This window comes from Bidens hawaiensis, unplaced genomic scaffold (genome assembly GCF_021521415.1).
Source record: "Bidens hawaiensis isolate Kalapana, Puna unplaced genomic scaffold, B.hawaiensis_p1.1 tig00023981_1, whole genome shotgun sequence".
In the NCBI taxonomy this organism is placed as follows: Eukaryota; Viridiplantae; Streptophyta; class Magnoliopsida; order Asterales; family Asteraceae; genus Bidens; species Bidens hawaiensis.
Window position 1 is genome coordinate 298,896 of NW_027493766.1, and position 24,521 is coordinate 323,416.

The window sequence follows — 24,521 nt, forward strand, 5'->3', positions numbered from 1 at the left end:
ATTAAAGAGTTTTCCTAGTATTAAGCACCTAGGTTAAACACAACGTAGTATATCTACATTAGAATAAACCCAATAATCATAATAATAATCATGAGATTAGAAACTTTACACGATGGCACAACGTCTTACCTTGTTCAGGCAAATCTTTTGGATTCGTATACAAAATCTTCTTTCAATCGGAGAAGGTATCGTTACGACTATTCGAGGGTACTATAATAATACTTCTACATAAGAAATGTGTGAAAGAGACGTGAAAACTAAACGAAGAATGAAGGCTGATTGACTCCCCTTTTATAGCTGATGTTTGTTCCGGTCGCATATCTCGATGACCATAAACAAAATCTGTCGCATAGCGCGGCGAGCCTATAGCCTTGCCAAGTCCGCCCTAGTTAGGCCACGTGGCAGGAAATGTGTCTCATCAACGTAACCTCCACATCGCATATCGAGATAGGTTACTTAAGAATCCGTCGCGTAGTGTGACAGCCGCAAAAGTTTCTGGATAATTTGACGTCATCACGTATCGCGATAAGGCTTATCTAAATCCATCGCGTAATGAGATAGGAGGATATTTAAAAAATTTTATTTTTCACAAAAATATTAAGGTGGCTCACGGCGATGCGAGCGTGTGAAGTGCAAAGTGCACCATCAAAGCGTCACATTACTCCCATCACACTTCACCCGAGCCTGTGCGCATCAGGTGCTTCGCACCATCCGCTAGGACCACTGAGTGTGTCTTTTCATACAAGAATATTATCATATGAGCTCTCTTTCTTATAAAGAGCTTACAAGTTTCGTGATCTAGCGATGTAGGATAAGAACTCACTTTCTTATTTATACAAAGGTGGAAGCATCCGTTTTCCTTCCTCCACCAATGTGGGATGAAACTTACTTCTTTTATTTTCTCTATTTTTCCTTTTTGCTTATATTATTGTTTGTTATACTAGAAGCTTCAAAGACAGGATTGATGAACTTCATCTTCTAGACCATCAACTTTAAATGTAACAATAGCATCTACCAGAGCTTTAGTCAGAAGAGAGCCAAGTCCTAAACCTACTATGCCTAGAGATGACTTTCCAAAGGATTGGTTTTGGGATAATAAGAAAGGGGTATTGGTGAAAAGAATGAGGAGTGGTAAGGAGCTATTGGTTGAAAGGAATGCGAAATTCAAAGGTTTCTCAATTGAACAACTTGCCAAGTTTGAAGAACTTCCTTTTTATGATTATGAGAATCCACACAAAATTGCAAGAGCTCAACAAAATATGTTGTCTCGATACTTAAGAAATCAGATGAGGGCTGGGTTTCCAATGTTTAAACGAAAAGTAAAGTAAATTAGAATGTGGATCCCTCCCTTACCTTTCAGTAGAGAAAGGAGGAGAGAGCACAATAATTAATTAAGAAACTCATGATTAGCTCCTGAAACTATAAGCTGGACAATAAATGAAGCTACCAGGATATAGAGATTTATTACATGGTTAAATGCTTAAGTTATCCATTATGGAAGAATTATTTGGATCAAGTATGATCCAAAGACTGAGCACATGTTATTACTTGGTAAGAAGAAGACCCTTGTTGTAATTGAAAATGGCAGTGACCTTTAGTACCTACATGAAGATGATCTATGAGACTTATCGATGTTAAGATTCCTCTTACTCACAGGCAGTATGTTGAGCTTGACATGTTATAGCAAAGAGCTGCATTCGTAATGGATAAGAAAAGTTATGAGTGTGAAAGAGAAATGTTGGGTCGGAAAATTGACAAAGAATATTGGAATCTTCTCTACCTCTTCAGAAAATGGGTAAGACATGTGTCGAGCATACTCAGTGTTATAAGGTCTGCTCGATAAGGATTTATCATACTCGAAGACGTATTTTACACTTGTATTTATTTTCAATGTATTATGTAATCATTAGGGCTTCTAGAAGGAACGTCTATGGGCGTATATAAAGAATACTAGGTTTACATCATATAGACACGCGTGCGTAAACGATTAATGAGAGACTAAGAGCTCATTATGCTAACCTAGTATGGCCGTCATTGAATACAAAACCCTAGACGTTTCATGCAAACCCTATAAACACTTCCATTACTCTTGAGTGATATATATTAATATACTGAAATCTTTGAGTATATTGTGAGTGTTTCTATACGATCATATATCCAGTCCAACATCCTGATTATAACTGATTTCGACGGATATAATCAGTGGGTCTTCATATTTAGATTTCTTGTGTGTTCTTGTCAAATTGTTCTACGTGTAACACGAGATCCCGGTTCTGACAAGAAATCAAGAGAAGATGTGATAGACAAGATCAGGATTGAAGATTATTTGTTATGTCTTTGTATTTTCATTTCTTAATGTAGTTTTATCTTTTTTTTGTAATTTTGATGTAATGCCCAAGTGACAGAATTTGATATATGTAATCATTTCTTTTTTAAGTAATGTAATTTATTGCTTTCAAGGATTTGATGTGTTATTTGACAAGTGTATATAATCTAGTTGTGTTTTGGTGCATCTGAGTTTGTTTCAATCAAGGGGGAAATTGTTGGGTTTGAAGAATGATTGAAATGTTCTCAACCTCTTCAGTAAAGGCTAAGTATGGATTATGAGCAAGCCAATGCACTTCGAGCAAGAAATTTACTTCCTTGAGCAAGATATCCTAACTCGAGCAAACCACACTTCGTCAAGAAAGGATAGTTCTTGAGCAAGCTAGGTTTGCTACCGAGCAAACTTGTGAAGATGCATTGCTTAAACTAAGTTCTCAAGCAACTTAGTGGGTCGAGCAAGAGCAAGTTTAATAAAGATGATCACAAGCATGCTGGTAGGGAGTTTATGGAATTTATCTAAGTGTTACTCCCAAAAAAGTTCAGTCTCGAGCAAACCTGCAGTATTCGAGCATACCTGGTTAGTTCAAATAGTACTAAGTTAAGACTGAAGTGATCTGAGCAAGAACTTTCTTGCTCGTGGTAGCATATCCAAGAAAAGTTTGGATATGCTTAAGAAGATGAAGGTTACTTAAGAGGAATATATGTACGTTGCAAATATTAGTATTTGCATGCTCGAAGTAAAATCCCGCGCATACTCGAAGATTACAAGGTTAAAGGAGCCATGCTCGTAAAGGAATAGCTTGTTCGAAGACCTTTTACACTTGTATATTTTTATGTTTTTGCTAATAATTATGGTTTCTAGAAGAAATGTCGGGTCCCCTATAAATATAATGTTAGATAGCATTGATGGGACACCTCTGCGCACCTTAGACACCTGAGTATATTGATTACCAAAGTTTTTTGTGTCAACATTCCTTCAAAACCCTAATATCTTCTTGTACCTCATTGAATATTAACTAATGCAATGGAAATCTTTTGAGTTAATTATTTGATCTGTGTCATTTCCTGTTTTAGCAGCTTACTAATTATAGTTGATTCCGCTGTCTATAGTTAGTGTTCTTCATAATTTTTGGTCTCGTCAGTTATTGTTCTTGTCCGTAGCTGTGTGAATCCCGAGTCCAACGGTCGTGACAGACACAAAGTATTCGTTCACTGTTAGCTTTTCTAAAATAACGAAATACAAAGTTTTGATTTTTTTTTTCTGAGCATTTCGGCATTAATTTTAATAAAAACGAGTTTTTCAAATAAAAATATTGTTTGGTCTCGTAAAATTATTCACAGTTTTGAGTTCTGACACGCTTGAAATAATATTTCAATTAATCTTTTATTTATAATTTATTTTTATTAATTGTTTAAAATAATTACTATATTGTATAACCTTATTAACATATTAAAGAAATCACTTGTCACTCACAGCTAACTTAGTATAACACATGATGAGTGAGAGTCTTCCCTTGTTATGTAATGCATATTGTCTGTATTCATCCTTTAACTCACTAGATGTAACACATCTTTTTATCTTCCTCAACGTTAGGGTATCCTAAAGTTCCACTTTCATTAATCTACTTCAATTTTTAAGCACCGAGTAGTTATTTTTGTTAATTATTTAGGGGTAAATACCATAAAAACTAAATTACTTTGTGTTTTTTCTTAAAAAAGTCCACTTCATTTTTTTTTACATATTAAAGTCCCTCTACATACGATTTTTAAACAAAAGTGTAAAAAAAGCTATACACTATGTTTATATAAAAGTGTAAAAAGACCTAAAAAGCGGTGTCTAATACTTATGTGGCATAGACTGTTATATAAAGAGAGAATTTCACAAATGGTCTTGTGGTTTGAGTCAAATTGTATGCAATGCCTCTAATCTTTAAAATTTGCATGTATGGTCTCTAACCATCAACTTTGGTTTTATTGTTAGTTCAAAAAGATAACCCGGTTAACTTTTGGTGTTAAATGCTGCACGTGAAGAAGTAGTTTGGTTCATTAATTCTCTCATCTTTCTCTCTTTCCCGTTATTTTCTATCATTCATTTTGGTTCCAAAAATTACGCCAACTTATGATGAAGTTCATACCTTAAAATGATATATTCTTTTAACTATCAATTCAATTGTTTCTGGTAAGGTCAATAAGATATTTTAATAAGATCATTTATTTCCTGGTGTGTGTGGCAGTGGGGGTGGCTTTGTAAAGCATAAAATATATGCATTTAGAATATTATTCATTACTGTGGATAAATATCAATTAAATGGTCATATGCAAGAATTGGTACTCAACATTTTAAGTATATAAGAGTCCATATTAAGTTTGTTTTCATGTAGGTTATATTAAAAAGAAGTACAACTATTAATTTAATGAAAATTAACTCGTGGTTATAATATGTTTAGATATAACTCTTGGTTACTGAAGCGTTTTGGTTGCATAATGGATATATGGTTTGAAAATCCGGTTGAGTTGATTCCGAGAAACCACCCATGATAGTCATGACAAAGCAGACATACAACAACAATGTACCTAGTAAATCCCACAAATAGCAAAAGCTATTGGTAGGGTCTGGGGAGGGTGTGATGTAGGCAGACCTTACCTCTATCCATGAGGATAGAGAGGCTGCTTCCAAAAGACCCTCGGCTCCAAAGCATGCAACATATAAATACACAAGTATCAATAACAAAACTTATAGTGATAAAGTGGAACAATCAAATACCAACACATATGAAATCATAGAATCCAAATAGACATACCAACGCAAGAACAAATATAAGCCAAATCCACCTAAAAAGTAGAAGTGTCTAAGCCCATATGCTAAAACTAAGATACAAAAAAGACCTTCTCGAAAAGTCCTTAACCTTAATTCTACATCTCCATGAACACCTATCATGGACCATGTCCTCAGAGAGGTGTAATTCTAGCAAATCCTGCCTAATCCGCTCCTCCCAAGTCAATTTGGGTCTGCCTCCACTCCTCCTTCCTTCTACATTGAGGGTTTCCACTGCTCTAACTGGCGCTGTTTTTTGTCTTCTCTTCACATGCCCATACCATCTCAATCTACCCTCCTTTATTTTTTCACCTATACTAACAATTCCTAGTCGTTCCCTAAAAACCTCATTTCTTATTCGGTCCAACTTTGTATGCCCACACATCCACCTCAGCATCCTCATCTCCGCCACCTCCATCTTACGTGCTTGTGTTTTCTTGATGGCCCAACAATCTGTTCCATATAACAGAGCAGGTCTAACAGCAATCCTATAAAATTTTCCTTTTAATTTAGTTGGGAACCTCCTATCAACCCGCCTGAATGCGGTGTGTTACGTCACTATCTATCTCCCCATTTCTTTGTATATAGGATAGATATTTGAACTTTGTAGCTTGGGGAACCACTTGACCTCCGATGGTGATTTGAGAGTCCCTGTCGTCTCCAGCCCCACTGAAATCACAATGTAGATACTCAGTCTTCGAGCGACTAATCGTTAATCGTTTGTCCTCTAGAGCTGCACGCTATTCTTCTAACCTCACATTGAGGCTATGTTTAGTTTCAGCAACTAACACAACATCATCTGCAAAAAGCATACACCACATGACCGTCCCTTGAATCGACCTTGACAACTCATCCATGAAGATTGCAAAAAGAAAAGGGCTCATGGCTGACCCTTGGTGGGGTCCTACTTCCACGGGGAAGAAATCAGTATCCCCTACAGGCGCCCTAACAGTAGTCTTTGTCCGATCATACATATCTCTAATTATGTCTATGTACCTCCCAGGAACCCCTCTACTCTCTAAACTATCCCAGATCAGTCTACGTGGTACATTATCATATGCCTTTTCAAGATCAATGAAGACCATATGTAGATCCAGCTTCTTCTCCCTATACTTTTCCATCAATCTCCTTCAGATGTGAATTGCTTCTGTAGTTAATCTCCCTGGCATTAAACCAAATTGGTTTACCGTAACTTGGGTTTCTCTTCTAATTCTTGTCTCGATTACTCTTTCCCATAATTTCCTAGTATGACTTAGTAACTTAATCCCTCAATAATTCCCATAACATTGAGCGTCTCCTTTGTTCTTGTATAATAGCACTATGAAACTACTTCTCCACTGATCTAAATTGAAGATAAGGTTGAACAGAGTAATTAGCCATTGAACTCCTTCATCTCCCAAACATTTCCACACCTCGATTGGTACGTTGTATATACCCACTGCCTTAGCCCTTCCCATCTTCCTAAGAGCTGTCCTCACTTCACCCTGTGTGATACTTCGGCAGTAACAATTATTCCGTTGTCTCATTTGAGTAGTGTTGTTGATGGTTTGTTGTTGGTAAGTTCTCTCCCCATTGAACAGATTGTGGAAATATGTTTGCCATCTCAACTTAATGTCAACATACTTGTGTAAAATTCGTCCATCCTCTCCTTTTATAAACATCACTGTTCCTAGGTCATGTCTCCTACGCTCACTGGCTTTGGCAATCTTAAACATAGCATGTTCCCCCTCCTTTGTTTCTAAACTTTCATACATTCGCTTATAGGCCGTGTTCTTTGCTTCCGTCACTGCCTTCTTTGCCTCCCTCTTGGCCTTTTTGTATCCCTCCCTCAACCGTAGTCTCTTTTCCTCTTCCGTGCACTTTAGGAGATCCCTAAAACTCTCTTGCTTACCCCTTATTTTGGTCTGCACCTCCTCACTCCACCACCAAGACTCCTTATGCCCGTTTGACCTGCCAGTCGTAACCCCTAGGGTCTCTTTCGCTACTTGAGTAATGGTAGTCGCCATAGCTTCCCACATCTGGTTTGCGTCATCCCCTAGTTGAGTCGACGTTAGTGAAACGATCTTATCTTTGAACTCTCCAATTTTTCCACCCTTTAAATTCCCCCATCGGATCCTAGGTAGATATTTCCTCCCCCCTACAATCAGTTTTTGTCTGAAAGTTATATCAGCCACCACTAAATGGTGTTGAGTCGCCGCCATCTCCCGTGGTATCACCTTGTAGTCCTGCCACCATCTTTGATCTTGTCGTCTTGTCAAGAGGTAGTCGATTGGCGTGTGATGCCCCCCGCTACTGAAAGTTATCAAATGAGAGTCTCTCTTCCTAAAGAACGATTTTAAAATGCTCAGGTCACGGGCCACCGAAAATTCTAGGAGATCCCTACCAGGGTCATTTCTAACCCCAAAGCCAAAACCACCATGAACCGACTTAAAGCCATCACTCTCCTTACCAATGTGGCCATTAAAATCACCTCTTATAAAAATTTTCTCTTCTCTAGGTGTCGCCCTCACTACTACGTCTAGACGATCCCAAAACTCAGTCTTCTCCCGTTCCCCCAATCCAACATGTAGTGCGTACGCGCAGACCACTGCCACTACCTCCTCACCTAAAACTAGTCTCAACATCATAACTCTATCGTTGTATCTAATCACCTCCACCACATTCTTATATACTTCCAAAGCCACTAGAAATCCTATTCCATTTTTTGCTCCATCCGACCCCGAATACAATAACTTATAACCATTGCGCTCATCCCCTCTTTGCCCCTTTCACCTAGTCTCTTGAAGGCACGCTATCTGTACTCTACGCCTTTTAGGTGCATCTACTACCTCTAACAATTTACTATTAAGAGTACCTACATTCCAAGAGGCTATTCGCAAACTATACCCCCTTTCTATTCCCTTGGCTATACCTCTCATCCTTGGACACGATCTCACGGAAGAGTCATAACTTCTAAGGTCTATGGTTGCAACTAGTCACAGGATAACTTAAGATCACACAAGTAGTCAATGATTTGATAAGACAACTAATGTAAAACCCACATTGAACAACACAATATACAATGGTTACTAATTAATAATTGTTGAATAACGAGATCACACAACAATTATACACTGGCTAGCAATATGTGATGAGCAACACCCGCCCACAATGACACTGTCCAACAAGATGTAATCCGTAATGGTGCTAAAAAAAACCAATGGTCGACGAAAATATACGTATCACTATAGCAACAACAACAATAATAATATAATATAATAATAATATTAGCAATAGGATAATTATTATTATTATTGGTATAAATATTATTATTATTATTACTATTGTTATTATTATTAGAGCGTTAGTGAAACCAGAGAGAAAGCACCTGGTTAGTCGGAAACAGCGTGCCGCTGAAGTTGTCGGAAAAACGGTGGTTGCCGGGAAAGGTTATATTTGTTCCCACTTGAAAGTACTTCTGCAACACAGCCCCTTGACCAGCCGCTAGGGAGGGGGGAGAGGTTGTGGTTCGTGTGTTTCAGCCGAGACGGAAAGAAAGGCGGCGGTGGTTCCGGCAATTGTACTTTTTCTGAGATGTTTCCTTTAGCGAGACCGGCGGAACAGAAAAGTTTTCGTAGGGAAAGCAGATTGAGGATGGGTTTGGTAGTTTCCGCCGGCCGGCAATTGGGGATGGCAAAGTGAGAGTTTTGTAGAGAGGGAAGTGGAAGGATGAAGGTGAGATAGAGATTGAGAGGTGGTTATGAAAGAAGTTTACCAGTTTAATGGTGTAGTGGAGTTGCCGGCCGGCAGTGGTGGGAACGGAGATGGAGGAGGGGTACTCCAGTCGATGGTGGCGGGATTACCGTTTGAAAAATCCATACACATTAGAGAGAGATGTACACAGTAGAGAGAAAAATAAAGTACTATAAAATAAAGCATCAATTATATGACAAAGCAGACATAATGCCTACATAATTGCATAATAATCAATATATGGTAAAGATTTGTTACATTTCTCAATAATAAACCATCTTTGATTTTGAGATTAGAAATTTGGTCTTAGAGGTTTGAGATTGGAGATGAGTAAGAGTTTTTGTTACATAAGAGGAAAGAGAGAAAGATGAAAGAATTAAATGGACCAAACCACTCTCACATCAATATTTAACATTAAAAGTTAACTGAGTTATCTTTTTGAACCAATAATAAAACCAAAGTTGGTGGTTAGAAACATTGCATGCAAGTTTTAAACATTAAGAACCATGCATAAAATTGATTTAAAAACATTATGTAAGACTTAATTTCATTGATAGTCCTTATGATATACCTTAATTATGAATTTGGTCCTAACTATGAAAAATATAGTCTTGGTTCAATAGTTTGCAGGTTAGAAACAATTTCCGACCTGCAAAGCTTCTATAAACAATCACATAACTATTGTCGCCGGCACCACTCCACCACCACTATTGTAACAACACCGCCGCCACTCTTCTCAAGCTTACAATCTTAACACACATCAAATCCGAAAACATTTGAGATGATAAAATCCATGGATATCCGGATCATACAGAAAAGATTGTTCCAAGTGTTTTTGAATATGGCAGTAGGTTTATTTGTAGGTCCTTCGTCTCTCCCCAACCTTTGAGTTTTAGGTGTGTAGATGGTGTTGAAACTGACGAACTCGATTGGTACCTGCAATGGTTATTGGACCAGAGAACATGGTTGGGGGGGGGGGGAGGGATATAAGGGGTGTAAAAAAAATATGAATCTAATATTGAACTAGGGATGTTTAAAAATTTGGATATCCAAAATTTCGTATTTATATGAGTATTTTAGGAAATCTTGGATATTCCGGATGTTGGAAATATCGAAATTTGAAATATAAATATTGATTAGAAGTTTTGGATACATCCAACAAATTTTGGTTCCCAAATAATTTTTTGAAAAAAATTAACTATTTTCTTAAAATTATTAAATAATATTTTTTTTTCTTAGAATTTGGATATCCAGATCCGAAATGTTGGACCCAAAGATTGAAACTCACTGTCCGAAATTCTTGAATATTCGAGACTATATGTCCGAATCTGAACACCTCTATAAAAATAATGATAGAAAAAAATATATAGATACTAAGAAAGATGATAAGTGTTGTGTGAATATTTATAACATGTAGTTATTAATAGAGTTTAGAAAGACTAAAGTTTTTATATTATTTTTGAAACGGTCATCTTTTGAGTTTCTTCCTAACTCCATGTCGTCTTTTTGCCCAACATACACGTTCAAAACGTCCACTACAGATTCTTATATTTGAAAAATATCACGTAATTGTGATGTTTCGTACCTTTTCACATATTACTTTAAAACATCACCAAAGGAAAACGAAAATGTTATCCTAAACTACAATTTTTGTAATCCTTTGACTTGATTAATAATAATAATAACCCTATACAAAATATTACAAAATGAAATTAAGACGTTATACTTGTTTAATAATATAAGGCTATAGTTATTCATATACCCTTTGACTTATACACATCCATTTTCAAGTGTGTTCCATACGATAGGGTGTGTGGATAACTAAAAGATGTATGAATAAGATATCCCTAATATAAATAGCCTATTGCAAAGAGTGGATGTTTGAATAATAATTTATGGTCCACTTCTAGTCGTCGGTAGGCTTGGTTGGTAAGCAAGGAGTAACGGATATATGCACAGACCTTTTTCTGTGTTCTCACGTGCCTCACCAACGGAACAGATCATTACACGTGTTGCTTACTGATAATCAAGCGTTAAGATAACAACGTGGTAGGTCATTATCCAATTCAAAATAACCCCACTCGCCCACTTCTTCTCAATGAATAACTTAAATATAAATTATTATTTTTTAAATCAAATGTGAATTGGTTTGAAAAAGTTTTAGATCCAAGTTATTTCGTCACCCTTTCGTCCTGCATACCTTTTATTATGTCAATACTTTCTCTATTTCACTTTTATATTTAAACCCAGATTCATATCGGCTTTCGTTCTATAAATACCACTTTTGTTATCTAAACCCTAGTACAAGCGTAAACGACTTGTATAAAATCTGAACTGTGTCAGTTTGTGTCGGCTTGTTTCAGTTTTTGTTTCTGATGTCTCGTATAGACCTACACTGCTCGTATAGGCTGATATGCATATATTTTTTTTTATAGTTAATTAATTGTGAAAAGTATAGTCTTTTGATGATAGAGAGGTTGGTTAAAAACGAGTTGTTTGATGATGAAGAGGTTGTTTAAAAACAAGTCGATTGATGGAGTGTCAAATGACATTGACTTATTATAGCATGTATATGTGATACGTCAGATATGGGAATACCCAGCCCATCAGGTGTTGATCAAGTCCAAGAGAAACCGGAAACGACCCAGCAGGTGCAAAACTACAATCAAAGGCCTAAACAAACTATTCGCATACCGACCCGTTACAAGAATGATGCAGAAATAATGAAGGATTCTAAGAGAAAATTATAATTATTTACTTTCCTAAATTTATGTTATTTGAATTTCGTATTTGTTTAGAAGATTGTTTATTTGTGCTCAAGTTTTGTTTTCTTTAAATGCTCTCTTGCTTTAGAATAAAATTATCAGAAAATTATCCACGTTCTTGCTCTTCTCTCTTTTATTTTCTTGTTGATCGATCGTCTCGAATAGGTCTTATCAATTGGTGCTTTCATCGACTTGCTCGATGCCTCCCCGTCGTGATCCAACCATTGAAGAGACCGTCGCCGCCCTCGGCGAGGCTCTCACCGCCGCCACCCAGGAAAACGAACTCCGTTTTGAAACCCTCACCGCCCAACTCCAGGCTCGAACTGAGCAAACCAACCTCATTCTCACTTCGCTTACCAAAACCGATGCCAAACCTTCACCGCATAACACCGATTTCTAGCCTTGAACACCTAAGCTTTTTATTCCAACCTTTGATGGCACCAACCCCTTGGATTGGCTCTTTCAGGCGACCAATACTTCCTGTTTTACAATATTCCCCCAGCTAATCGCCTTACACTGGTGGCATTTAGTGTCTCGGGAGACGCCCTAAGTTGGTATAAGTATCTCTCAAACAATCATCTTCTCACCACTTGGGAAGCTTTTACACGCCAACTTGAACTACGTTTCGGACCCACTTCCTATGAAAATTACCGGGCCACCTTGTTTAAACTTCGCCAGACTACCATGGTCATGGCATACGTCACCGAGTTTGAACGACTAAGCAATTGTATAGCCGGGTTAACGGTGGAAGTTCTCCTTGACTGTTTCATCTCGGTCTTCGGAAAGATATCCAACAAGAACTTACTAAACTTTGTCCCCAAGTACTTCACCAAGCCATCGGATTGGCCCGTTTGCTCGAGGACAAACTTAATGATTCACGGTACCGCTCTAAACCCGCACCACCATACCGGTCCAACACTGTCATCATCCCTTCCACTTTTGTCACCACCGCAAACACAACACCAACACAACCGCCACTCCTTCCCACACCGGCCCTTACAACCACCACCCTACCTGTTACTCGACTCACACCTGAGGCCATCCAACAACGAAGGGCTGCCGGATTGTGTTTCCGTTGCCCGGAAAAATACCACCCCGGACACAATTGTAAGCCACCCCAATTTCATATGCTCGTTGATTACGACACCCCAACCACCGAACAACCACTAATCGACCTCTCCGACGATCCACCCGATACCAAACCAATGGTCGAAACACCTCCTACTGGTGGACCAACCCACCCACTCTTTCTTTCCCTGTCACCTATTGCTTTACACGGTTTAACTTCACCTAAGACACTACGACTCACGGGATATATTGCCGGACATCCGGTGACCATCTTGGTTGATTCGTGCAGCACTCACAACATCATTCAACCCCGAATCACATCATTCCTACAACTTTCAATTGACTCGATCCTCCCGTTCTCCGTCATGATAGGTAACGATGACTTTTTACGTTGTGCAAGTTATTGCCAACATGTTCGGGTGACGTTGGCACAACGTGTTTTCGAAATTCCATGCTACGTATTGCCAATCGAGGGAGCAGATGTCGTATTAGGAGTCGCATGGCTAAGGTCCTTGGGTCGTATAACCGCCGATTTTTCGGTTCCCTCAATTTCATTCCATATTCAAGGTGAAAACGTTACTTTAACCAGAGAGCCCACTGTTTCACAAGCCACACCAACTACCACCCAAACCTTACTCACAAAAGGGTCCATTGCTTCCATGCATACGTTAATTTTTCAACATGACTTGGAACCTTCCAAACCTTACACATGAAGATTCTGATAACCACGCCTTATTACAAAAATTTGCCAACATATTCCAAACCCCTACCGCCCTTCCCCCATCCCGACCACAAGACCACCATATTCACTTACTTCCAAATAGCAAACCCGTCAATGTTCAACCCTATCGTTATCCACACTACCAAAAAGAAATAATGACAAAACTCATCAACGAGATGCTTCTTGAGGGCGTAATTAAACCGAGTACTAGTCCGTACTCCTCCCCGGTGCTATTGGTTCGCAAAAAAGATGGAACATGGCGTTTTTGTGTTGATTATCGTGCTTTAAACGCGGTCACCACACGTGACCGTTTCCCTATTCCAACTGTGGATGCCCTCCTTGATGAGTTACATGGTGCACATTTCTTCTCAAAATTGGACTTACGAGCTGGGTACCACCAAATCCGAGTTACACCGGAGGACACTCACAAAATGGCGTTCCGTACAATCGATGGTCACTACGAGTTTTTGGTAATGCCGGTTGGTCTCTCGAATGCACCGTACACATTCCAAGCTGCCACGAATGATCTTTTTCGGGACCATCTTCGTCGATTTGTTCTGGTTTTTTTTTACGATATTTTAGTTATAGTCGTTCCCGTACAAAGCACCTCCACCATCTTTATCTAGTTTTCAAAATCCTATCGGACAATCAGTATTATGCTAAGTTCTCCAAATGTGTTTTTGGGGTGTCCGAGGTGCATTACTTAGGGCATGTGATTTCATCTCGAGGTGTGGCAACTGATAGTGACAAAATATTGGCCATTCAGAACTGGCCAACCCCTACATCTCAAACGACGCTTAACGGGCTACTATCGTCGGTTTGTCCAACGATATTCTCATATTGCAAGCGCCTTAACTGATCTACTACAACACTCTCGCAAATTTGTATGGTCTCATGGCGCGCAACTTGCATTTGATCAACTCAAACTCGCTATGGTTAGATTACCTACTCTTTCCTTACCAGATTTTTCTCAAATATTTGACGTCACCACAGATGCTTCTGATTACGGTATTGGGGCCATCCTCTCTCAGAAGGATAAACCTATTGCATTTTTTTTAGCAAAAAGATTAACAAAAAGATGATAGCCGCTTCGGCGTATATTCGGGAACTTTTTGCTATCACTGAGGCCATAAAAAAGTGGCGACACTACTTACTTGGTCGTCGTTTTCTTGTCTTTACGGATCAACGTAGTCTCCGTCACCTGTTGACTCAGGTTATTCAGACTCCCGAACAACATAAATGGGCTAGCAAGTTGCTCAGGTACGATTTCGAGATCCAATATAAACCGGGTAAGGAAAACATAGTCGCAGATGCCTTAAGTCACATTGACACCTTACACTTGCTCACTGTATCCATTCCGGTTTTTCCCTGGCTAAGTGAATTGCGCGATTATTACACTACTTCTCCAGTCGGCCGAACATTCTTTAATGATCTCCTTACCGCATCCTCCACGGAGTATAGGATCCACGATGGATTAATATATCACCACCAACGTTTGCTTATTCCCGAACTGCCATCATTAAGCCTCAAGTTATTGCATGAATTCCACTTGAGTACACTAGGGGGTCACTCGGGAATCACAGCTACTGTTAAACGTCTTAAATCCAATTTTTCTTGGTCTAATTTGCGTTCTGAGGTTACTTGTTTTGTAGCAGAGTGTCATGTTTGTCAACAGATCAAGTATTCCACACAGAAACCATATGGTCTTCTACAACCCTTACCCATTCTTAATCAAACATGGGAAGACATATCAATGGATTTCATCACGAGCTTGCCACCGTCGAACGGTAAATCTGCAATCTGGGTTATTGTGGACCGATTGTCCAAATTTGCTCACTTTTTACCTCTTCCGGTGCATTACACGGCTCAATCCTTAGCGTCAATATTTCTGGAAAACGTCTACAAGTTACACGGTCTGCCCAAGAGTATATTGTCCGACCGGGATCCCATTTTTCTTAGTCGGTTTTGGGTGGAACTCTTTAAATCCCTTGGTACTCGATTGATCCACTCCACTGCTTACCACCCACAAACGGACGGCCAAACCGAGGTTGTTAATCGCACATTGGAAACATACCTTCGTTGTTTTACGTGCGACGAACCTAAACGTTGGACTAAGTTTCTCTATCTAGCTGAATTCTGGTATAACTAGTCCTATCATACTGCTATTGAAATGTCCCCATTTCAAGCCCTTTATGGTCGATCACCACCCACCATTCCGCATTATACTCGGTCGGATTCCAAACCTAAAGTTCTTGATGACATCTTGGTGGAACATCAAACCACCCATGACTTGCTCAAGGCTGACTTGCTCAAGGCGACCCTCCAAAAGACCCGTCAAGGCATGGCAGATTAGGCGAATAAACATCGCCAAGACATGCAATTTAATGTTGGAGATCAGGTTTTGTTAAAACTTCGCATGTACCGCCAAAAGACAGTGGCTGCGCGAGCTACAGAAAAGCTTAGTCGCCGATTTTATGGCCCTTTTACGGTTTTGGAGCGTATTGGCAAGGTCGCGTATCGACTTGATTTACCAATTGGTGCTCGCATTCATCCGATCTTTCATGTTTCGTTGCTTCGACCATGCAAAGGTGAATGGCCATCTTGTGGTGTACCGTTACCTGCCCACTTGTTTGAAACTTCTACCAGCCTTGAGGACAAGACTGTTTTCGAATGGGGGAATACCCAGCCAACTACAATCAAAGGCCTAAACGAACTATTCGCATGCCGGCCCATTACAAGAATGATGCAGAAATAATGAAGGATTCTAAGAGAAAATTATAATTATTTACTTTCCTATGTTATTTGAATTTCGTATTTGTTTAGAAGATTGATTCTTTGTGCTCAAGTTTTGTTTTTCTTTAAATGCTATCTTGCTTTGGAATAAAATTATCAGAAAATTGTTCACGTTCTTGTTCTTCTCTCTTTTATTTTCTTGGAGGTCGACCGTCTCGAATAGGTCTTATCAATATGAGTAAAGGTGAAATTTTTTCAAAAGATTTACTAAGAATGAGATATTATGGCATATAGTTCATCCATGAATAACTATACCAGTTGTATAAGGTCTATTCAAGACAGATAGTTCATTAACGAAGAATTATATAAAGCGTGTAGGGTCTATACGAGGCATATATGACCAGGAAAAACTATATGAGTCATCAGAGCATATACGACTCGTATATGCACAAAAAGCTACGAATGTGATTCTCAATATGACAGACACACAAAGTCTATACATATCATATAGGTCTATACGAGTCGTGTAGGCCAAATATCATAGGGGTGATGTTTATATATAAAATCCTTTAATATGCTGTTATATAATAAAAGGTTTTATTGAAATATACATCACACATTTAAATTGAACACGATATTATTATTTTGTTACCTAAGATTATGTAAAGGATACCACTAAATAGTAGTCACTAAATAAATTATTTATTTTTGGTATATATTATTGTGATTCACGTAGTGAAAGGTGATAATAAGTTAGATTCCCTGTCCATTAATATAACCGAGTAGTAATAAAGAATTGGTTCTATTCTATTATTTGTTTGTTACGAATAAACTGTAAAAATCGTCCATAAAGTTTGGTCAATTATATAACTTTCGTTTAAAAAGTTGTTTTCGGTAAAATGGATCATTAAGGTTTCTCAATTCTTGCTGATTGCATCAAAATCATTAAATCTGTTAAATGTCATTGTTAAATGAAGGGCAAGCCTGACTTTTCACTATGGTTTGAAGGGCATAAGATAATTATAAATTAATGTAAAAAAATCTTTATATAATAATATATATAAATATAACCATTGGTCGCTTTCCGAGAAACCTTGCCACCACCAGTGAAAGACTAACCTACCACTGCCTGCACCATCCCAAATCGCCATCACTAGCCGTCCATTGTAAACCAAAATTAGGGGTGACAAATGTGAACCATGGGTTGTATGAGTTGTAATAAAATGTATATAATGGGTCATAATGGATCAAGCTAAAAAAAGAAAATAATTGAAACGGGTCAAAATGGGTTGACATTTCTTGAGTTTTTTTTTTTGTTTTTTTTATGGAACGAGAAATACGAAGAAAACTTTTTAGCTTTTTTACATTTTTAGTTTTTCATTTATATTTCGAATTATGATTTTTAATTTTTTTTTTTTGAATTTTTTAATAAGGGGTTTTTGAAATGGGTCAAAATGGGTTGAGATTTCAGAAACCCTTCACTAAAGTATTCAAAAAAATAATTAAAAAATCATAACTCGAAATATAAATCAAAAACTAAAAATGTAAAAAACGTTAAAAACTTTCCTTCATTTTTCTCGTTCCATAAAAAATAAAAAAAAACCTCAAGAAATATCAACCCGTTTTGACCCGTTTCAATCATTTTCTTTTTATATCTTGACCCATTCTGACCCGTTATATACATTTTATTACAACTCATTCAACTCATGGATCATATTTGTCACCCCTAACCAAAATCCTAATCGATAAGGGGTAGAACTTGATGTTGGATTTCCTATTGGGGGGTGGGGGGGGGGGGTGATTTGATGCTTGATAGACTAATTAGGGCATCGATACGCTTAGAGATGATGTTTAGTAATTGATATTTTTGCTACTCGGTTCACCATCGGTGGAGGAGGAAGAAGACAGAGATGGGTATCATAATGGTGTAAGGTTATCCATGAACTTCCACCTCCAACGATTCAAATCGATCTCACCATCACCATCACAATTGCTTGTCTGCCGCCACCACCACCGTCTGCAAACACCATACATTACTATCGCCTGCAGATCTATGAACCTCCACCACCAACAACGTCTTCTCGAAAAAAGAAGATAGAGAGAGAGAGAGAACGAACCGATGATGGGTGAGTAAGTGAAGAAGAAGGGATTGGTGGTATCCATTTGTTTCAATTTTTTATTATATAATAATAATAATAATAATAATAAATATATTGTTCATTATTCCTTTTTTAAATTTCTATATAACAAGACCATTTTACCTCTCATTTAACATTGAAAACTAACAAAGTTAATAATTTTGACGTAATTGGCAAGAAATGGAAGACCTTAATTGTCTAGTTGCAAAAATAATACTTTTTGAACGAAAATTACATAATTGATCAAACCTCATGGACGATTTTGATACTTTACACTGATTTAAAACTCTAAAATCATGTATTTTGTTTCTCTTTTTAGATAACAAACATCAATATTTAGTGAATATGATATTAGATATCAAAATCTGTAGTTGTAGTACAACTCGCTATCATTTTAAGAAACCTCACGCATAAAACTAGTTTCTCTCAATTACCTCATAAGTTAATTTCTCGTATTGGCTATTTTTAAATATAAATTGAGAAAAAAGAACACCAAACCTTAAAAACATGGATGAATGTGCTAATTATAGATGTTATTCTAAGTTATAGTAGCACTTTACATTATTTGTTGTCAAAAGAAAATTTTTTTAAGATTGCGAGCACAAAACCGTTGTACCAAACTAGTATGGTACAAGTCAAAAGTATTATACGCATTTAAATAAATTCAGTTTTACAGTATTAGGTTTTATTTATTAATCAAACCATCACAGCCTTTTGAAAACAATCTTATTGATGGGGTATTAGCGTTTCGAATTTCGACTTTCGTTTTGCTAGGTTTGAATATTTTTGGCTGATGCCAAAAATTGAATCGAAAAAAACCTGGATGATTCTAATTTTAGGCCTCTCACTTTGTAACAGACTATATACAATAAAACCCATAGCCAACATCTCTTGAGTTAATCAAAATGAGTTTTCTAGAATCCAAGTTGATTGTCAAATTCGGTTTTGGTTTATAATCAAACCGAAAATCGCATATGTAACTCAGTTCGCTTTTAACCATTATGTTCGATTTTCAATTCAATCTACGTTAATCTCTTTTTTGATTTTTCGATTTAATGTGCCATTTGAAATATGTTTACAAGGGGTACATTTTTTTAGAACGACGACTTCCTTGTTTGTTAGTCCACCGCACTCTGCAATTTGGAGAGCCCTGTTACCTCACTCTGGCTAGACTATGTTGTCTTAACCGGGTCCACGTTGGCTTGGGCTTTCCCTTGGGGAACCATACCGTCGGTTGCCACTTGACAGTCGTTGTACCCCCACAAGAGCATAACTCTCTGGCATAACACACGGTGGAACTAAAATTCGGATAGGCTTGGGATTCGAACTCAACCTTGCAAGACGTAACTCAAATTTTTTATTGTCAACATCCACCCAAAGTTTCACAAATAAGAATCAAACTTACGTCTTCACCGGATAACCCAAGACTCCCAGCATTATGCTACAAGTGAGGGATTAGGGGATTAAAACTAATAATAATAAATAATATCATCTTCCTTAAACATAAATAATGTTGTACCTTACAAAAGTATTATTATTATTATTATTATTATTATAATAATATTATTATTATACCCAATGGGATGGATACATGAAGGTCAACTAGAAGATGAAAAGAAACCTAGATTTGCATTTGAGTGGCATTTCATTTGCATTTGGAAGTCACACACTCACATGTGGCATCTTTTTTCTCTATATATACCAGTCTCTTGTTGCCATATTTTCTAGGTCAATCAATATCCCCCTTTTTATTTCTCTTGGTGAGCCTTCCCTCCTCCTTTCTCGCCTCCAGTTCTTCTTTATTTCTTCAATTTATTCTCGTTGGAATTAGCGTCTTCGGTTATTAGCTAATTCCAACAAATTATTACCGTTAATTTGTTGGAATTAGCAAATTACCGTTCCCTAGCTTTTACAGGTCTGATGGTTTGTTTTCCCACCTGCTAGATCCGTTACACCAATGCAAATTTTTAATTATTTCTCTGATTCTTTTTCTATTTATTTCCCCAATTTTCGATTCTAGGGTTTTTTAATGATATTTTTGTATTTCATATGCAATGATTTTGATGGATATATGAATTTACTGTTGATTTTTACCTGATCCATTAGACAAATTCATAATCAATTTAGGGTTTTTTTTTTGGATTTTTGTTGGGCAGATATTTGTATTTGTTAAATAATTTCAGATCTGATTTGAATATGGATATAGTCATATCCAGATCTTTGTTTTATAAAATAATATAATCATTATAATATGTTATGGAATTTTAGATGCATTATCCGTACATGAATTTGACAGCTTTCATGTTATCTTGGGCTCTGCAGAACGGTCTGGAGCCCGAGCCACCAATAACAATTAGCAAGCCCGAGATGGACGCGATGGAGGTATATGAAAAATCTACAGTAGCCGTGCCTACGAATGTTATTTATCTGTCGAGTATACTATCCCAAGACGGGTCAAACCCGAACCCGACCCATGATCACAAGTGTGATTGGAAATGTGAAAACGAGCACGTGTGTGGGAACATGTTCCGGTGCAAACTAACCGGGTTCACCCACATTTGTGACAAAAACTGTAACCAGAGAATTGTCTATGATAACAATAACTCGCTTTGCAGAGTGAGCCGGCAAATCTTTCCGTTAACCGCAGCTGAAGCGCAGGTGGTTAAAGGTGTTAGGCGGAAGCTTGAAGAGGAGAGTTCCGAGAGCTGTTCGTTTAAACGCAGGAGGAGTGGACAGTTTTACCCTTCCCCGTTTGAGAGGTCGTTTTCGAATGTTACGCCCATTTGCAGTCAAGCTGGAGATGGCATGGATATTAACTAACTTTTGTTCAAGTCATTGCGTACTTGCGTTGATGTTGTCGTTCTAGATTGTCGGTTATTAATTCTCGAACTTTTGATATTTACCTAAATGGCCGATTGTGATGTCGGGCCGATTTGTAGGAACAACTTATATTTGGATCTTATGTATGACTCGGCTTTAAGCAAGGAGTTTGACTTTATTATGGATATCAAGTAGGGCTAATCGAGTATTAGTGTTGGTTTTTGTGTTTAATTAGGAATTTAACATGCTAACAACGGTCTCGTCTTTTGGGATTTTTTTTAATTCACAGGAATAGATCACTTCAGACAGGGAGAACAATTGTCAGCACTTGAGTTTCCTCGTTTATGCATACGTTTAATCTTTGTATTTTCATTTAAATTGTTTTTAGGTGTCATGCTATGTTATGTTTTTGCAGGATCTGAAGCTTTTACTGGGAGATTTGTATATATTGATTTGTTGATTATATATGCAAGGTGATTCCTTGACCTTTTACTAATATTGTTTGTTTTTAATCTGTTGCAGACTTGCAGAAGCTTAGAATCTATCATTGGATCACAAGTTCAGCTTTCCAACATCAAGAGCATTAGTGACCTGTTTGACCTGAAAACCGAGTCAAACGGTTATCGGTCTTTCAGCGTCAAGAGATCACAGAGCGAAGATTTGGTGGGGGCCCCTTGACCTTAAAACTGGGTTAAACATTGTTCGGTCTTTCAACATCAAGAGTAACATAGATTTAGTGGCCCATTTGACCTGAAAACTGGGTCGAACATTGATTGGTGTTTCAACATCAAGAGTTCGTGGAACAGAGATTTAGTGGCCCGTTTGACCTGAAAAGTGGGTCAAACGGTTTTTATGGATCACTCGTGGCGAGGACTGGATTTAACTCTCAAGCTGGAAAGCATTGAACGCCTTATGGATGGTGCATTCAAGATGCTCAGAAACGAGGTGTATAGTATTTTGAGTTAAGTTATACGGTTTGATGTTTTTAACGTCTCCAGATTTTATAGTGGCGCTCGGCTTTGTTTGTTCCATAATGTAGTCAGGTTGCACAAACTGATTTAAAATTTCATGTTTCTGTATATATGGCAGATTGTATTCTGGGAGAAATCTTAACTAATTATTTTGTATATTTAGTTTTTGTAATTTGAGCGTGGGCAAGTTGATTGTATTTTATGATCGGTCATAATGAGTAAACCAACAAGTTACAAAATGATGTATGTAGTGGTGGAGTAGATAAAACTCAAACCACACCACCCTCGTTGCTTCCATCATAAGGCTGCTAGTAAAATGGATTTTTATTGTCTTGTTCAAAACATTTTATTTTTCAAACTAGATTGTTGTTGACTGTTTGGGTGTGTATCAAGTAGATGGTTTTTTAATATTGACCGTTTGGGTGTGTATCAACTAGATTTTTGTTAGACTGTTTAGCGTGTGTTATTGTCACTTTTTTTGAAATTGCTTTTACAAGAAAAATTGCATGTGCTTTGTGACTAAGGAAAATACAATAATAAGATCCTTAAGCCTAGGGCTAATGGGCGAGCCAAGCCAGCTTCGGCTAGGGCTTGACTTGCAAGTTATAAAAATCAACTCGTCTCGAATTGGCTTGTTTATTCGCATTCCTTAACGAGCAGTCTATTGACTATTGAGCTCAAGCTTGCCACGTAAAAAGCCTTTAGAGCATGTTTGGGATTGAGTTTGAAAAATGCTTATTGGAGTTTTCGAAAAGCCAATATGTTAAAATATGTTTGGCAATCACAAATTTTTTTTTTATTTTAGCTTTTTGAAAGGGTTAAAAGCAATTTTCTAAAAGCCCAAAATCCTGGCTTTTCAAAATACCTTTTGAAAAAGCATATAAGTCAATAAACATTTTTCAAACTCAATCCCATACATGGCCAAACCAATTGGTTAAAACAAAACTTTCAGTTAAGTAGAATATATTAGGGAAAAGTGAATATGGGGCTGTTATACATCTAACTTAGATGCAAAACCCTTCAAAACTATGCATTTTTTTATTAATACCAAGTTAAATATACAATTATCTATGTTGTTCGTCTTTCTACAAATAAGCTAGCGTCAAATACTTTTCTAAATCGATGTGCAACACATTATTTCTTCTTTGCTCCAAATCGGTTTACGTTGTTATATGCAATTCTTAATCGAATATTATCCTTGAATCTGAATATTACTATCGAAATCGAATTAATTATTTTCTTGCAGGGACGGTGAAAGTCTTTTAAATCTGTAGATGAACATTATTTTACTGTTTTTAAATAGTGCTTCTTCATGTTATTACAAACATTATCTTACTGTGTCCAATTTTTACATTATTAAATTAAATGAAACACAATTACATATACCCATTTGACAAAAAAATAATAATAATCCAGTAAACTGAAACCTTGTTTAATTGTTTCTAGTGTGTGCTTCAAATTAATACCTGAGCCTAGTATTTTGGATGATTTAGAAGCCGAGAAGATTAAAAGAGTGTTGATATCAATAGGGCTTGATTGATAGAAGTAAATCATAAGGAGAAATTAATGGAGATAAAATAGGTAACAAAAATAATAGAATTACTTTTTAATTAATTTTAATTAAAAATACGTTGTTTTGATAAATTTACATACAAATTAGACGTGTAACAGCCCCTATTCACCGTCCATATAATATCATGGGGGTAAGGGTTTCTAGTATAGAATAAAGTTTATGAGTTTATTTATATATTGAATTGTGTTATAGCTTTAAAAACATTATAATTATTATATATATTAAAAAGATGATTTCTCCCCTTTCACATATTTACTACTAAATTTACTTTTTTTTTTTTAACTATTTAGTTTTAAGTCTATTGTTTTTTTTACATATATTGTGTTTTAATTTTTATTGCTTAAGTTTTACTTTATTATTTGTAACTTATATATGTTTTAACTTTTAAAAATACAGTATAGATCCCTATACTATCAGATGGTTTTTATTCCCTTTATTTTAATTTTTGTTTCAACTAGGTATAATATTTAACAAACTATATTTCTAAACCTTAAACTTACGCAACTGACGGCTTTACATATTTTATTTTTTGGTTAAAATTTTCCTAAACTTTGCTTTCGTATTTGTTATGGTTGGTTTTTAAAATGACTGAAACTTTTTCATGATTTAAAATTATCTCATCGTCACATGTTTTTATATTCGCGTTTCGATGTTTGATATCACGCCTTTAAATATGATCTTTTGGCTTACTAATTCATGTTTACTAGTTTGTGCTGGTAGTTCCGATACTAACAGAATTTGCGTTAGTTCGCAACTGTAACGTGCTGAAATTTTTGTTCCATGTATGATAAGTATTTTGACATTGACAAGTTTATTTCTTTTGTATAGTTTCGATGTCGTAACCCAATACAAGCTGATTT

General features: G+C 36.9%; 2 protein-coding genes across 2 annotated transcripts; one reads left to right on the plus strand and one right to left on the minus strand.

Annotated features, from left to right (window-relative positions):
• Nucleotides 1–6,408: 6,408 nt before the first annotated feature.
• On the minus strand, nt 6,409–7,767 carry LOC143568357 (uncharacterized). The gene has a single exon (XM_077054525.1). The coding sequence runs from the start codon at nt 7,765–7,767 to the stop codon at nt 6,409–6,411; it is 1,359 nt and encodes a 452-aa protein (XP_076910640.1).
• Nucleotides 7,768–20,632: 12,865 nt separating this feature from the next.
• LOC143568359 (uncharacterized) lies at nt 20,633–21,304 on the plus strand. The gene has a single exon (XM_077054527.1). The coding sequence runs from the start codon at nt 20,665–20,667 to the stop codon at nt 21,115–21,117; it is 453 nt and encodes a 150-aa protein (XP_076910642.1). The 5' UTR covers nt 20,633–20,664; the 3' UTR covers nt 21,118–21,304.
• The last annotated feature ends 3,217 nt before the right edge of the window (nt 21,305–24,521 follow it).